The sequence below is a fragment of the Pelobates fuscus genome, chromosome 12 (assembly GCF_036172605.1).
Source record: "Pelobates fuscus isolate aPelFus1 chromosome 12, aPelFus1.pri, whole genome shotgun sequence".
NCBI classification, from domain to species: Eukaryota; Metazoa; Chordata; class Amphibia; order Anura; family Pelobatidae; genus Pelobates; species Pelobates fuscus.
In genome coordinates, this window is record NC_086328.1 from 87,974,187 (window position 1) to 87,991,627 (window position 17,441).

General features: G+C 39.8%; 1 protein-coding gene across 2 annotated transcripts in view; it reads left to right on the top strand.

The window, feature by feature from the left end:
* The first annotated feature begins 11,284 nt into the window (after positions 1-11,284).
* ZFTA (zinc finger translocation associated) overlaps positions 11,285-17,441 on the top strand; it is a 33,634-nt gene continuing 27,477 nt past the window's right edge. Inside the window, exon 1 of one of the 2 annotated variants that reach the window (XM_063438723.1) lies at positions 11,285-11,640. In XM_063438723.1, coding sequence (XP_063294793.1) covers positions 11,499-11,640 — 142 coding nt within the window. In that variant the 5' untranslated portion in view covers positions 11,285-11,498. The remainder of the gene's footprint in view (positions 11,641-17,441) is intronic. The other variant, XM_063438724.1, reaches the window with a different exon arrangement.

Sequence of the window (17,441 nt, forward strand, 5' to 3'; positions counted from 1 at the left end):
TGTTCTCTACTAAATCACATGCTAACCAGCCCTTGCTGGGCTTATCTAAATCCTGTCCCATAGTCCCTCTACCCCTATACCAGCGTCCTAGATATAGAGAGAGAGAAGGAAAATTGAACAGAACGTCTACAATGCTCGACTGCCACCCGAGAATCGTGGATCTTTCTCAGGTGCGTCTTCCCAAAACGTAGACTAGTCACTGAATCCGCCTACCCGGGGTGGTAGACACGGATTGGAGCGAGGTGAGAAGTGTGTGACCAATCACTTCTCTTTTAAGAGGAATGGGAGTGGATAGTATAATAATATAGAAAGTGTAGAAAAGATGAAAGGCAAGGAAAAAAAAAAAAAATCCTTAGAGACAGACACAGGAGTACATGAGACTCCTCATTAAACAAACAAGACAACAATACAGTTGAAATACAGTGTATGCATCACAGTTCAAATGAAATCAACAGTAATTCCTTTCCTTTACTCATGTGCTTACTCCAAAGTCACCTCCCTCAACCCCGTAGTGCCCCTATAAAACCCACTTATAAGTCTCACTACCACAAATAAACAGAAAAACTGGAATTCCACCAGCCCCCAGCGCTCAGGGCGGCGGTTACCAAGAGAAAACTGGAATCCCCCCAGCCGAAGCTGAGGTTTACCAGAACTGGAATCCCCCCAGCCGAAGCTGAGGTTTACCAAAACTGGAATCCCCCCAGCCTCAGTACCCGGGACAGTGGTTACCAAACTTGGAATTCCACTAGCCCCAGTACTCGAAACTGTGGGTTACCACGTGCACAATGAGGCTAGCTAAGCTCTCAGAGTGTCACGAGAAGGATCACAGGAAATTATGAGTCTACACAAAATCCACAGTTCCAACAATCCCCTTTTTCCTTACAGCCACAGCCACGAGGCTCCTAAAAGAGGTAAACAGGCAAAGAAGACCCCCAGGAACGCATCCACAGGTCAACCCCCCTTTTTCCCTACAACCACGGCACCGTGGTTCCTAAAAGGAGTAAAACAGGCAACAGAAGACCCAGGCAAATCCCCTCGGGTCCACCCCCCTTTATCCCAAAAGGGGCAAAATACAAACAGATAAACAGACAAAACAGAAGACCCAGGCAAATCCCCTCAGGTCCACCCCCCTTTATCCCAAAAAGGGGAAAACAAGCAAGACAGAACCCCAGGCAAATCCCCTGCAGGTCCACCCCCCCTTTATCTCAAAATGGGGAAACAGGCAAACAATTCAAACACAATTCAAACATACCCAGGCAACAGATAGACTAAAATGCAGGTAAACAAATGAGTAACGAGACACCGGGCAAGATATTACCTGTCTTTGATGTCCTCCCGGGAAGCAGTCACAGACACGTGGACGGGTCAATCAAAGGGGCCGGAACATACCGGAGGCTCTGCAGAAGTCTCTACCGTGTATTTGGAGGTGATCAATCTCCCTTCCTTCCCCCTGGATTCCTCCGTCCAACAGCGTCTTCCTTAGGACGGCTCACCGGCCAGACATAGCCCGGTGCCCCACGTTGGGCGCCAAGTTGTTATGGTACTTTTTGCAGTAAACCAAAATGTTTAAATGTCTATCTGTTCCTGTCCAAATCAATAAAATAAATTGCGTATATACGCTGAAGTAATTAAGTCTGACACACAAGGTTCAGGTTAAAATAACTTCGAGAAAATTTATTGGCAAGTGATTAAAAAGCGGACACGCAGGTCCTTTTAAGAGACATTTTACGTCATCATTGCTGATTAGAATATCAGTAAATAAACATCATTAATTGGATTAATTGTCAAGTGTCGGGATTAGTGTCCACCTATCAATATTATTAATTGGCTCAAAAGACTAAGTGGTTAATCCCGTGTCCACCCACCAAGAGGTGGGATTGTTCTGGACACGGGTGGGGGACAAGGGGTCTTGAGCGTCATTTTACATGGTCGGTGATCTCAGGCCTCGTGGCCAGGTGCAAGGTCTCTTATGAATAGAACATTTCATTACTACTGTGTTCGCATGGCCTTCAAATTATACTTTGTTGCAAATCTAAGGAAAAGTCAGCAATTCCTGTGTTAATCATATCTTTATAGAAAATACAGTCTTTGTTCTATTGTATTAGATGTGCTGGGAAATTCTGTCATGTAAGGTGATTTTAAAATAAACAAGTTAGGTTATGAGGACAAAATAGAGGATTGAAGAAGTCAGGTTAGGGGGACAAAATGGAGGATTGTCACAGTATAAGGTTAAAATGGAGTTAGTGCAATAATTGAATACAAATACAATAAGGTTTTTTAAATAATCCCACATCACCCTTAACGATGGGTGACGGACCTGGTGCTCCCGGTCTGCCTCTGTATTAGAGGCAGACCGGGAGCACCGGATCGGGCTGCCCCAGCACATGTACCCGCTCTGACAGCATGTCAGAGCGAGCACATGTTCTGTGTATACTTACCTTCCGCCTCCCTGCACTTCCGGGTTCACTGTGAAGTGCAGGGAGACAAATCAGTGCTGATCCTGCCCCCTAGTGTAAAAAAAAAAAAAAAAAAAGTAAATTTAAAATCCCACCCCCCTTTACCCATTTTAATAAAAAATGAACCCCTTCCCTGCCAATTGATCACTGACTACAGTGATCAATTGGCAGGGATTACATTTTAATATGATCTGATTTTTTTTTTTAACCCCTGAGGGTTAATTCTTTTTTTTTTTTTAACCCTCAGGGGTTACATTTATTTTATTAATTAATTTAAATATTTTAAAATGATAAATTTAGCTAGCTGGGGAGGGTGGAAGTTAGTGGGGAATTGGGGGATTTAGTGTTAGGCTAACTAGGGGTTAACGTTAAAAAAGTTTTAAAATAAGCTTTAAAAAGTTAAAAAATTAAGTTAAAAAAAAGTTTTAATAACGTTTAAGTAAAAAATTTTAAAAAATAAACCCTTTACCCAGTCCAAATAAAAATTAACCCCTTCCCTGCCAGTCGATCACTACCTACAGTGATCAAAATACAGATCACAGTATTATACTGTGATCTAATTTTTTTTAACCCCTGACGATTAACTTTTATTTATTTTTTAACCCTCAGGGGTTAAATTTATTTAATTAACTAATTTAAATATTGTATAATTAAATATTTTGCTAGCTGGGGTGGGTGGGAGTTATGGGAAAATGGGGAATTTACTGTTAGTGCTGCTTACTGCTAGTTAGGGGTTAACGGTAAAAAAAAAGCTTAGAAAAATGTTAAATCTGTAAAAAAAAGTTTTACGAAAGTTTAAGAAACTTAAAAAAAATTAATAAGCATAACAAAAGTTTAAAAAATAGTTTTAAAAAGTTAAAAAAGTTTTAAAAAGTTAAAAAATACATTTAATAACGCTCATTACCACTACACCTGGTACAAGCTAGCGGGAAAATGATCCCACGCTAAGGTTCAAAATATGCCTTTTGAAATACCCTGGGATGTCTTCTTTAAGAAATGGTATGGCTTTATGGGGTATTTGGATTATATAGCCTGGTATAATACTCTAAAATGGGACATGGGCACAGCGTAAAAATGTAAAGTTTGAAAAAAATGGAATGGCTGTGTCCCAAATGTGCCCCTCCGATGTCCACATTTACCTGGCAAAGGTAAATACGGGGGTATTTTTGTACTCAGCCGACATAGCTGAGCAACATATAAAGTATTATAGAGTGGTGGTACACATAAGGTTTGCAAAATATACTGTGCAAACTCACTTTGTGTGTCAAAAAGGCAGAAAAAACGCTTATTACCACTACACCTGGTACAAGCTAGCGGAAAAATGATCCTACGCTAAGGTTCAAAATATGCCTTTTGAAATACCCTGGGATGTCTTCTTTGAGAAATGGTATGGCTCTATGGGGTATTTGGATTATATAGCCTGGTAAAATACTCTAAAATGGGACATGGGCACAGCGTAAAAATGTAAAGTTTGAAAAAAAATGGAATGGCTGTGTCCCAAATGTGCCCCATCCGATGTCCACATATACCTGGCAAAGGTACATACGGGGGTATTTTTGTACTCAGCCGACATAGCTGAGCAACATATAAAGTATTATACAGTCGTAGTACACATAAGGTTTGCAAAATATACTATGCAAACTCACTTTGTGTGTCAAAAAGGCAGAAAAAACGCTTATTACCACTACACCTGGTACAAGCTAGCGGAAAAATGATCCCACGCTAAGGTTCAAAATATGCCTTTTGAAATACCCTGGGATGTCTTCTTTAAGAAATGGTATGCCTTTGTGGGGTAGTTTGAATTATATAGCCTGGTAAAATACTCTAAAATGGGACATGGGCACAGCGTAAAAATTTAAAGTTTGAAAAAAACTGGAATGACTATGTCCCAAATGTGCCCCTCTGATGTCCACATATACCTGGCAAAGGTACATACGGGGGTATTTTTGTACTCAGCTGACATAGCTGAGCAACATATGAAGTATTATACAGTCGTAGCACACATAAGGTTTGCAAAATATACTGTGCAAACTCACTTTGTGTGTCAAAAAGGCAGAAAAAACGCTTATTACCACTACACCTGGTACAAGCTAGCGGAAAAATTATCCCACGCTAAGGTTCAAAATATGCCTTTTGAAATACCCTGGGGTGTCTACTTTAAGAAATGGTAGGCCTTTGTAGGGTAGTTTGAATTTAAAACCTGTGAAGATGCTTGGAAATTGCACATAGGCCCAGCGTCAAAATCCAAAGTTCTGTAAAAACTGATATGGCTTGGTCTCCAATATGGCACTGTAGCTTCACAAAATAGTGCCAAAGACATTCATTGGGGATGTATTTTTACTCAGAAGACTTAGCTGAGCATAATTTGGAGGTTTTGAACTTAGTGGCACATATGAAATATACAAAATGCCCAGCAAAAATGCAATCCGTATGTAAAAAAAATGCCCCAAATTATTATTTACCACATACTTTGGCATATATTGGTGAAAAAATGGGGGCATGCTAAGGCACAATATGCACCTTATGATATACCCTGGAGTGTCTACTTTTACAAATGGTAGGCCTTTGTGGGTTTTTTTTGAACAGTCAAACTGTTATAATACCCCAAATGGAAGCATAGGCTCATTAAATCCGTCTCTCAAAATTCTACTGGGAATACTGAAAAGGACAGGTCTCCTGTATGGCACTGTAGCTTCACGAAATAGTGCCATAGACATACAATGGGGGTGTCCTTTTACTCAGAAGACTTAGCTGAGCATAATTTGGGGGGTTTGAACTTAGTGGCACATATGAAATATACAAAATGGCCAGCAAAAATGCAATCCGTATGTAAAAAATGCACAAAATTATTTTTTACCACATACTTTGGCATGTAATGGTAAAAAAATGGGGGCATGTTAAGGCACAATATGCACCTTATGAGATACCCTGGAGTGTCTACTTTTACAAATGGTAGGCCTTTGTGGGTTTTTTTTGAACAGTCAAACTGTTATAATACCCCAAATGGAAGCATAGGCTCATTAAATCCGTCTCTCAAAATTCTACTGTGAATACTGAAAAGGGCAGGTCTCCTATATGGCACTGTAGCTTCACAAAATAGTGCCAAAGACATACAATGGGGGTACCGTTGTACTCAGCAGAAGTAACTGAACACATAATAAAACTTTGTACAGGAATAGCACACACCAACTTTACAAAATACACATGAGAATTTCTTTGTTATAAGTTTGTGTGCGAAAACCCCCCAAAAACACAATTTTACTCCAATATTTAGCAGAGGTTGGCGGTAAAATGGCTACGTAGAAAGTGTCAAAACAACCTTAGGTAAATAGCCTGTGGTGTCTACTTTATATAAATATATACTTTTGTGTGGCAATTTTGTTTTCTTTTATGGCTATTAAGCTTACAAGACAAACATACCAAATTCTAAAATCGCTCCACATAAAAAGTTTATTTTACTCCTTGTGCTTTGTGACCTGTAACTACCAAAAAAAACTGAAAATCCCAGACACATGATATATTCTGTAATTCAGAACAACTAAATGAATTTATTTTTAATTACTTTCCTTAACCTGCACTAATTGTGCACACATTATTATTGCAAAAACTGTTAAAAAAAATCAAGATTTTTCATTTTTTTTGCATTTTTCTGTATTTTTTTAATAATAAATAAGCATTTATGTAAATATATGTTACATCAAATTAAAGCCCTTTCTGTCCTTTAAAAAACGGTATATAATATGCGTCGGTGCAATAAATGAGTAAAATGCAAATTGCAGTTGAACGCAAACAGCAAAAAAAGGCCAAAAAATGCTTGTGTCATTAAACAAGCTTCTGAAGCTGTGTCCTTAAGGGGTTAAGGACTGAGCCAAATGTACACGTTGTGATCAAAATGAAACGTAAACAAAAACTTGAATTTGCGCTATATTTCTGTTATATTTCATATTATGTGCACCCACACTTATTATACATCATTTTATTCAGGGGAAACAGGGCTTTCATTTAACATCAACTATTTAGGTGTGAAACATAATTTTATATGAATAAAATATAAAAAAGGGGGAAAAATTTGAAATTTTTTTGTTCTACGTGACATTCTAACTGTGAGTGTCAAATTACTGTTTGCTCTTACTGCAATAAAATACACATATTTGTATTCAGCGATGTCACACGTGTAAAACAGTACCCCCTTTGTACAGGTTTTATGGTGTTTTGGGAAGTTACAGGGTCAAATATAGCATGCTACATTTTTCATTTTTTTCACATTGAAATTCGCCAGATTGGTTGCGTTGCCTTTGAGACCGTATGGTAGCCCCGGAATGAGAATTACCCCCATGATGGCATACCATTTGCAAAAGTAGACAACCCAAGGAATTGCAATGGGGTATGTTAAGTCTTTTTCTACTAGCCACTTATTCACAAACACTGGAAAGGGTGGAAAAAATCCTTGCACTAGCACTGGCTGTAGCCAGGCGGTGAGGGAACTGTAATCTCTGTGCTCTTTGAGTACTGCTCCCTCGTGCGCCCAGCAGTGATTATTATTATTATTTATAAAGCACCAACTAGTTCCGTAGCGCCGTACAATGGATGGAGTGATGTCATAACCTGCCCAGAAGAGGTGTGAGGGAGAAGAGAAAGAAGACCATGAAGATGACAGCAGCCACACTACACCCGGGAGCAGGATCCTCTCCAGGTCTCCCAAAAGTAAGGAGGTAGGGTGAACTTAAAGGGACTCTCCAGTGCGAAGAAAAAACAATCAGTTTTCCTGGCACTGCAGGTCCTCTCTCCCTCCCCCCTCCTATCCCCGGTTGCTGAAGGGGTGATAACCCCTTCAGTCACTAACCAGAGGCAGCGACATGTCCCACGTCGCTGCTTCTTCCTCCGCCGCTGCTCCTCCCCTTCATTATGTCAGCCGGCGGAGGAGACTGATACCGCCCGCCGGCTGGGGAGACCTAATGCACATGCGCATTAGACCTCTCCATAGGAACTTTTCAATGTTTTCCTATGGGGATTTTAGCGACGCTGGAGGTCCTCACACAGCGTGAGGACGTCCAGCGACGCTATAGCACAGAAAACCTGTGCTATGGACCATGAAGTGCCCTCTAGTGGCTGTCTAGTAGACAGCCACTAGGGGAAGACTTAACCCTGCAAGGTAATTATTGCAGTTTATGAAAACTGCAATAATTACAGTTACAGGGTTAAGGGTAGTGGGAGTTGGCACCCAGACCACTCCAATGGGCAGAAGGTCTGGGTGCCTGGAGTGTCCCTTTAACCCCTTAAGGACCCAACTTCTGGAATAAAAGGGAATCATGCCATGTCACACATGTCATGTGTCCTTAATGGGTTAAGAAGAAAAAAAAAATCACAAAAAAATTATTTGTGAGTGAGTGTGAGAGAATGTGTATGTCTCTGTCGTGAGTGTGTCAAATCAGTGTGTCTGTCAGCGAGAGTCCCCTGTGTGTAAGTGTGTGTGTCAGTTTCCTCTGTGTGTAAGTGTGTGTGTGTGTCAGTGTCCTCTGTGTGTAACTATTATGTGTGCATTATATTTTCATTTTGTAACTTTTATACTTCAGATTAATAGTTCATACACGCCTCCTCATATACACAATATTCACATTATGTCATATTTATTTTAAAATTATTCTTTACTACCTGTAATCATGCTTATTCTCCAATACTGGATTAACTTAAATATCAGTGTCTACACGTTTAATTTAGAATTTAAATTAATAGAAATGAATTCTCGGGCGTGGTGCTTAGGAATTTTTTTAGACCTGCGGGGTACTTCTCTGTAAAAGGTTGAGAAACACTTACCTTTAGGGCTAGACTAAAAGGTGTGGGGCCAGTATATTCCACCCGGACCTCTGCACTGTAACATGATACACTATTAGCGAATGGCCTTTAGACTGAAAGAAAGACTGCTTTAATCGCCCTCATCAAAGCAGACGTGTATTGTGTTTTTATAATACATTGACATAGCTTATAAACAGCAGTATTATTTAGCCCAAAACATATCACTGAAAGAGAATAATTCTACTAATATTTCTATTAAATACTAACAGAAATATGGCCATCACAGCCCTCCTATGGCCTGGAGTAATGTCAGTGTTGAGTTTATCCCACTCCCCAATGCCACATCCTTATAGTAACAAAGTGATCATCAGGCTGTGAGTTTAGGGATTAAAAGAACAAGATAATCCCCAGTCACTGCCTGCAAACAGATCAGGACACACATATGGATCATTCACACACCCAGCAGATCATGCCAGTCACAGTTTACTATACCCATTGTACAGCGCTGCAGCATGTGTTGGAGCTTCATAAATAATAATAATAAACACTGCATACATGTTGAACACTGTATACTATACCAATAAATACTGTACATGGTGTGTAACAAGCTGAATACTGTATGTCATAGCCTAGACATTGAAACTGGTTATTTGCAGTAATGGAATCTGCAGTTCTAAGCACACTGCAGGCAGAACATTAATCACAGCAGGCAGACATTGCTGTTTATTCTGTGCTGCTTGCAGGCTGTACTTGTACTTCTACTGACTGTGTGACCACGTGTGCACGATGTATACTGCAGGCTAAATGCGTCTGTGGTTGCATTCGTAAAAATAAATATTAAATACAAAACAGAGCATGAGATACACTGACTGCCCTGAGCCCAGAGCATAATGCAGGGCACACGCGGCTGCAGAGCAGTTTGAGGATCAGCCTTGTTGCAGAGCACATGTTGCTGGTCTCCTGCGGAGCTATGCTGTGTACATGCGGTGTACAGGGAGGGACGGAGGACTTGTTTACTGACCAAGGCGGCTGTACAGGAAATAGTGCGACTGATGGAACACGTGCAGTGTATACATTGTATCTGATAACACTGTGTGTATACTCTGTGTGCACACACTGATCTGGGGAGATATACTGTACATAGACTGCTCAGATAATGGTATATAAGACATAGACTGACATTTAGAAAATTATATAAACAATGCGTGTACTGATAGGACTGTATATACACACACATTATAATTACTATATACCATGATCAGACAGTATGTACACACATTCTAACTACTATATACCATGATCAGACAGCATATACACACACATTATAATTACTATATACCATGATCATACCGTATATACACACACCGATGATGAATATATACCATGATCAGACAGTATATACACACGGATTATAAATATATACTATGACTAGACAGTATATACACACACGGATTATAAATATATACTATGATCAGACAGTATATACACACTGATTATAAATATATACTATAATCAGACAGTATATACACACGGATTATAAATATATACTATGATCAGACAGTATATACACACTGATTATAAATATATACTATGATCAGACAGCATGTACACACTGATTATAAATATATACCATGATCAGACAGCATGTACACACTGATTATAAATATATACTATGATCAGACAGCATGTACACACTGATTATAAATATATACTATGATCAGACAGCATGTACACACTGATCATAGTATATATTTATAATCAGTGTGTACATGCTGTCTGATCATGGTATATATTTATAATCAGACAGTATGTACACACTGATTATAAATATACACTATGATCAGACAGCATGTACGCACTGATTATAAATATATACCATGATCAGACAGCATGTACACACTGATTATAAATATATACTATGATCAGACAGCATGTACACACTGATTATAAATATATACTATGATCAGACAGTATATACACACTGATTATAAATATATACTATGATCAGACAGCATATAAACACTGATTATAAATATATACTATGATCAGACAGCATGAACACACTGATTATAAATATATACTATGATCAGACAGCATGTACACACTGATTATAAATATATACTATGATCAGACAGCATATACACACTGATTATAAAGAAATACTATGACCATACAGTATATATAATATTTACACACAGCTTATAATATCATGATCACAGTACAGTATATGATGTACACACTGATTATTATATACCATGATCAGACAGTATTAATACTCTGATGGCACAGTATTGATACTCTGGTCACATTATTAATACTCTGATCGCACAGTATTGATACTCTGATCACACAGTATTGATACTCTGATGGCACAGTATTGATACTCTGATCACACAGTATTGATACTCTGATCACACAGTATTGATACTCTGATGGCACAGTATTGATACTCTGATGGCACAGTATTGATACTCTGATGGCACAGTATTGATACTCTGGTCACACAGTATTGCTACTCTGATGGCACAGTATTGCTACTCTGATCGCACAGTATTGATACTCTGATCGCACAGTATTGATACTCTGATGGCACAGTATTGATACTCTGATGGCACAGTATTGATACTCTGATCGCACAGTATTGATACTCTGATGGCACAGTATTGCTACTCTGATGGCACAGTATTGGTACTCTGATCGCACAGTATTGATACTCTGATGGCACAGTATTGATACTCTGCCCGCACGGTATTATTACTCTGTCCGCACGATATTATTACTCGGGTCACACGGTATTATTACTCGGGTCACACGGTATTATTACTCGGGTCACACGGTATTATTACTCTGTCTGCACGATATTATTACTCGGGTCACACGGTATTATTACTCGGGTAACACCGAGCACACGGACTGCACTGCGATCACGCGGTACATATCCCGGTGACGTCACCCACTCGTCCCTCTAAGGGTTAGGACAAGCCCCGCCCCGTGGATACTGCTATTCCCGCCTCCTCTGTCCTGTGCGGCGCTAGGACACGGCTTGCCGCCGTGACGTCACTAACGCCGCCCCTCAGTCCTGTGCGGCGCTTGGAGGGAGGCGGCTCTGCCTCTTCCGTGTCGTCAGCCATAGGCCCCGCCCTCCTGTGCGGTACTGATCGGCGGCTAACCCGGGCCCTGAGTCTCCCCGCCGGCCGAGCCCCAGCCCCAGCTGTCGGGAGTTAATTAGAACACCGGAAGGCGGAGGGCATGCAGCGCACCGGGCGAAATGAAGAAGAAGCGGAAATTCCGGATGGGTCCCAGGCGGGCCCATCCGGGGAATGCACGTCGAGGAGCGGTCAGACTGAGCAGGAAACTCCGGGGATGAGGATCAAGGACGAGGCCGCAGGGGGTGAGTGGCGGAGCCTGGTGGGCAACAGCGACACCTACTGGTGGGAATGGGGCAGTGCAGCACAGCGTCTCCTGCTGTTACTGTGCGATGTTACAGGCAGTGTGCGAGCTGTATGGAGGCGCAATGCAGGCTGGCTGCATCCAGTATTACACAGAGACTGAGACTGCAACCAGCAAACATGGCGCCTCACACTCTATCACAGCATGGGCAGTCACAGGACTGCACTTTATATTATAATAAGAAAATATAAATTATAAAACTGAACTGCAACTCTCAGAATGCTGATCCAGCCCTTTAAAAAAAATATAAAAAAAATATCATTTTGATGGCACAGATCATCATCTCTGCCATTTGGGAATTTAGGTATTTTAGGAAGAGTAACATCTGCATTTCTCTAATGCAGAATGCAGTTCGTCCCTTGATGCTGCTAGAACAGATTGCAACATCCTGAACACAGGATAAAATAGTATTGCAGAAATGGGAGCTAATAAATTTATCAGCGGGGACGAATACTCTTCGGCACTCCAGATGATTTGGTCTACACCTCCCATGATGCTTTGCCAGCATTGTGGGAGATGTAGTCCACAACATCTGGAGTGCCAAAGGTTGCCTACCCCTGCTCTACAATTTGGAATTGTGTTGGTGTGGTGACGTTGAGAGGGTAGTTATGACATCTGAATTAGGATGGCCACCTATGGTGGTGAGATAGTAATGTCATACAGATGTCAGTAGGATCTCTTGCGAAGGTAATTGTTGTTAGTTGGTAGGACAGCGGTTAGTTGCAGGGGTAAAGTGATATTGGGGAAGCAATCACTGACCAAGAATTTTAAGGTTATGTTTACTTATCTCTTATTTCCAACAAATGTGTTTTGTGAGGTCTGTAAAAATAAATGTAGAAATGTACAGTATATAGATAGAAGAATTGGAAACAATGTTTCTGTTCTATTTTAATGCAGTTTGTGCATTAAAAGCGTCTCTGTCCGCCTCCAGGGTGTTTGCGTCATTTGCAAAGATATGCAATAGTGGCATCACCACTGGGAGTCCAGTGGCAGTGGGGGGGTAGGGAAAGGAGAGCTTTACTTACATGAACCTGTCCCTCGCGGGGGCCACCGTCCTCAGGAGATAATGTCAGCGCTGTACTCTTGTGCATGAGTTAGAATACAGCATTGAGATCTGTGGAGGATCCTAGAAGAGCATGTCCTCCATACAAAGAGCTTTTTTTCCCCCCTACAGACATCACTGGGGATGGCTGGAAGAAATGACAAGCTTGGCAGCGGTTGATCTGCCTTTTTGTTAATTGTAGAAAAAATACTGAGACAAATTAGTCCCTACTTTGTCTCAGTATATCTTTTGACTGAATAAGAATTTCAGTGAAATTTTAACACAGTCAATTTGAGTATTTCATAAAGATTCAATCTTACGTTATTAATAATTTTCAATGGTGCGATTTTTCACAAATACCTCTTCACCTGAAAAATGTGGCTCCTACGTAAAATGTAGGAGCAACATGCCAAGACCAAGGGATTCTATAGTGCCAGGAAAACAAAGCAGTTTTCCTGACACTATAGGTCCCTACAGTGACCCCTTCAGTCACTTTCCTGAATCCAGCACTAATGTCCCTCGGCGCTGGGTCAGGCTCCGCCCACTCCCCCTCCGATGCTCGCATTAGGATTTCCCCATAGGAAAGCATTATTTAATGCTTTCCTATGGGGGGAAAAAATCTGACACTGGAGGTCCTCATGCAGAGCGCGAGGACATCCAGCGTCAGATAACGGACCAAAGGTCAGTTTCAAACCAGAAAGCCCTCTAGTGTTATACCCTGTTTCATTTTAAATTTTTATTAAAGATTTAGAAAATTACGTTACAGTCCCATACCTCTGAACTAGCTCGAGTTCAGCAGGATCATCCTGAAATCGGGGTCCTCTCACACTCTCCTGGGTTTGTTCCCTCTGGTCCGGTATTTGGGGGCCTCAGGGAAATGTCCCCAGTCAGTGTAGTGAGGCTGCACTAAGGAATCTCAGGGCACTGAGCCCATGGCTGAGCACTCTACTAATGAACAGCCCCAAGTGGGACAGTGTTCACTCTAGGATGAAAATAGTTAATTTTTTATTTTATTTTTTTACAGTGGGTGATTATTCCCCTCCATGCTGCTTTGTGGCTGCTATTTTATTAAGGGTATACAGTCTAGTTCAGTGCAGGCACAGCTAAGGCACACAGCAAATGAGGATGAGAAGTAGAAGCAGTGGGTTTCTCTTCTCCGTATCCTTCTTTAGGCGGACTGCTGTGTACAGAGAACAGACTATTTAACAATGATTGACAGGGAGCCAAGATGGAGACTCCCTGTAGCAGGATAAAGGTGTGGATTTCTAGATTTTATTTTTCATACCTCACAAATAAATATTTACATTTTTTGACAAATATATAGGATAAGTATAATATAAAATTTTTGGAGAAGTGACAATTACCCTTTAAAACATAGAAATGTACGTCACCCCAATAACAGTGATATGTATTGTATTTCACCATCCATTGGTACATATAAATCTGAAACATTTTGGGTAAAAAAAATAAAAAAGTAAACACTTCATTGACTTTTGGTGGAATAAAATCTCTTATATCCGGAAGTTCGTTGTTGCGGCTCTTTTCATTGTTTTTACTGTAAGAAGATAGTAAGGGCACTTTAGGTTTAAGGGCTATGCTGGACTTGTATAATACATGTAATAAAGGGCAAAAATTGATAACTGTACAAAACGTGCTTCTACAATCACCAAATGTTGCATCACAACACAAACCACAATGTAAACTTAAATAGCCAAATTGGAGGTGAGAGCACACGGTAAATAAGGTAGATTTTACCATTTATACAAATTCTGTTGTAATATGAAATAAATGTGCAAACAAATCATAGTGTAGTATATCATTATATATTACATATTCTCAGTTTTTGATGGTATCAAACTCACGTGTTGCTGAGCCACATGTATAAGGCTCAGATTTGCTTTCTTGTAATTCTCTGAATTTTCTGGATTCAGTAGATTCTTTTTTCCAGGAACCTCCTTTGTTCTTTATTTAAGTCAGTAAGCATAAGGGCAATGTACAAATATTACTGTGAATCAAATAAAATCCCAAATGAACATAAAAAATATGTAGCATATAGCACAACGTGTTAAGACCGTGATGGTCTTCTTCTTCAAGATGATTAATTTATAGTTCTGCGAGTTTTCCCATATTTATAGCGTGGTTGGCATGCTTTCTGCCTTCTTTTGTTGACTTTTTGGCGGAACGCTATTTGTCACTTTCACTTGCGTTATTCCGTATTCACATCTGACGTCATTCAGCATATGGAAAAAAATAGGATATACCTAAACCTATAAAAAAAAAGAAAGAACACGCTCATAGGGGATTAACGTCAATTCACAAGTGTAGACCCTTATTTACATATCACACTCACAAAATTCAAGTGATTTTCAGGCTCATCAATTTGGTAGATTCTCACGAATTCCTCGTAATTAGAATGATGTATATTGCATGTAAAAGATAAAAATCAGCATAGTACAGCACTGTCATAAAGTATAAATCAGCTTTAATGGTTGCACTTACAATATAAAAGATGTAAAAAGGCCCATCAATACAATTCTGTATGTCCCATCAATATGGAGTAAGATGATCCTCGCAGAAGTGTTAGGCAGGAAAACAAATAAAAAATAAAATTGCAAATATATATAACTCTACGCGTTTCGTCTGTAGTCTCAGACTTCCTCAGGAGTAAAAATAAAGCGTAATTCTAATTACGAGGAATTCGTGAGAATCTACCAAATTGATGAGCCTGAAAATCACTTGAATTTTGTGAGTGTGATATGTAAATAAGGGTCTACTTGTGAATTTACGTTAATCCCCTATGAGCGTGTTTTCTTTATTTTAGTGGTAGTTTATTGGGATTGTATTCCTATTGCCATTCCCCCATCTTCCTTATTGAGATTGAGTTACTATATATATTAGAGAACACTTTTGAGCAGGATTTATTAAAAGCTCATTTTTGGTGTTCCATCCTGTTTATATATACTCATATCTAATACTAGGGATATTGGATATATGTTGTCTATTTTGTAGTTTTATTGTCACAAGGAGATTAACACATTTTTTCATTTTCTAATTATTTCTTTATTTATATTTTTCTGTGGGACTACTTCATTCTCTCCAGATTTATGTAGCTAGATACATCTGCTTTTTGCAGCTGATTCTCTCTGTTTTTAATTTTTTCCTATATATGGTGAAAGAGGCCATTTGCCCATAAATATAATGGTCTTTATGACAATTAGCGAAGAAAGTGCTCTGACTAGAGCGTAATTAATGATGTTGCGCATATGCGAAATGACACATCAGGAAATAAAGATCCGGCAAAAAGCGCGCCAACCACACTCTACGGATGAAGGATTTGCGGAAATATAAATTATGTAACTTTGAAGAACACCATGGTCGGAACATGTTGTGCTATAGATTTTTTAAGGTTCATTTTGGATTTACGTTATTATTTTTTTTATTCTCAATAGATGCAGCAATATTTGTAAGTAGGGATCGACAGATTATCGGTTTTACCGATATAATCGGCAATATCGGTATCGGCCAATTCAGATACCGATATTGCCGATAATACCTCCTAGGACTGCCAGGCTCATTAGAAGCCCGGCGGTCCTGGGGGGGCGGGCAGCAAGCATTTACTCACCTCCCAGCAGCTCCTCCAGCTCCCCAGTGTAAGTCTCGCGAGACCCGCGGCAGTCAGAGCGTTGACTTACACTGGGGAGCTGGAGGAGCTGCTGGGAGGTGAGTAAATGCTTGCTGCCCGCCCCCCCCCCCCCCACAGCTCAGCCAATGCCACTGGACCACCAGGGACTGCTATATCCCCCCTCCCTGGCCAAGTATGAAACAGGGAGGGGGGACAACAAAAATAAACAATAGTTAAATATAAAAAAATAATTTAATAAAAAAATTATAAAAAATGCCCCCTCACACACACACACTCCATTATATATACATACACTACACAAACACACTGTGTATATAATGCAGTGTGTTTGTATAGTGTGTTTTATATAATGCACACTGCACAAACACACTGCATTATATACACGCACACTATACAAACACACTGCATTATATACACGCACACTATACAAACACACTGCATTATATACACGCACACTATACAAACACACTGCATTATATACACGCACACTATACAAACACACTGCATTATATACACGCACACTATACAAACACACTGCATTATATACACGCACACTATACAAACACACTGCATTATATACACGCACACTATACAAACACACTGCATTATATACACGCACACTATACAAACACACTGCATTATATACACGCACACTATACAAACACACTGCATTATATACACGCACACTATACAAACACATTGCATTATATACACGCACACTATACAAACACACTGCATTATATACACGCACACTATACAAACACACTGCATTATATACACGCACACTATACAAACACACTGCATTATATACACACACACACACTATACAAACACACTGCATTATATACATACACACACACACACTATACAAACACACTGCATTATTTACATACACACACACACTATACAAACACACTGCATTATATACATACACACACACACTATACAAACACACACACTATACAAACACACTGCATTATACACACACACACTATACAAACACACTGCATTATATACATACACACACTATACAAACACACACACACACTGCATTATA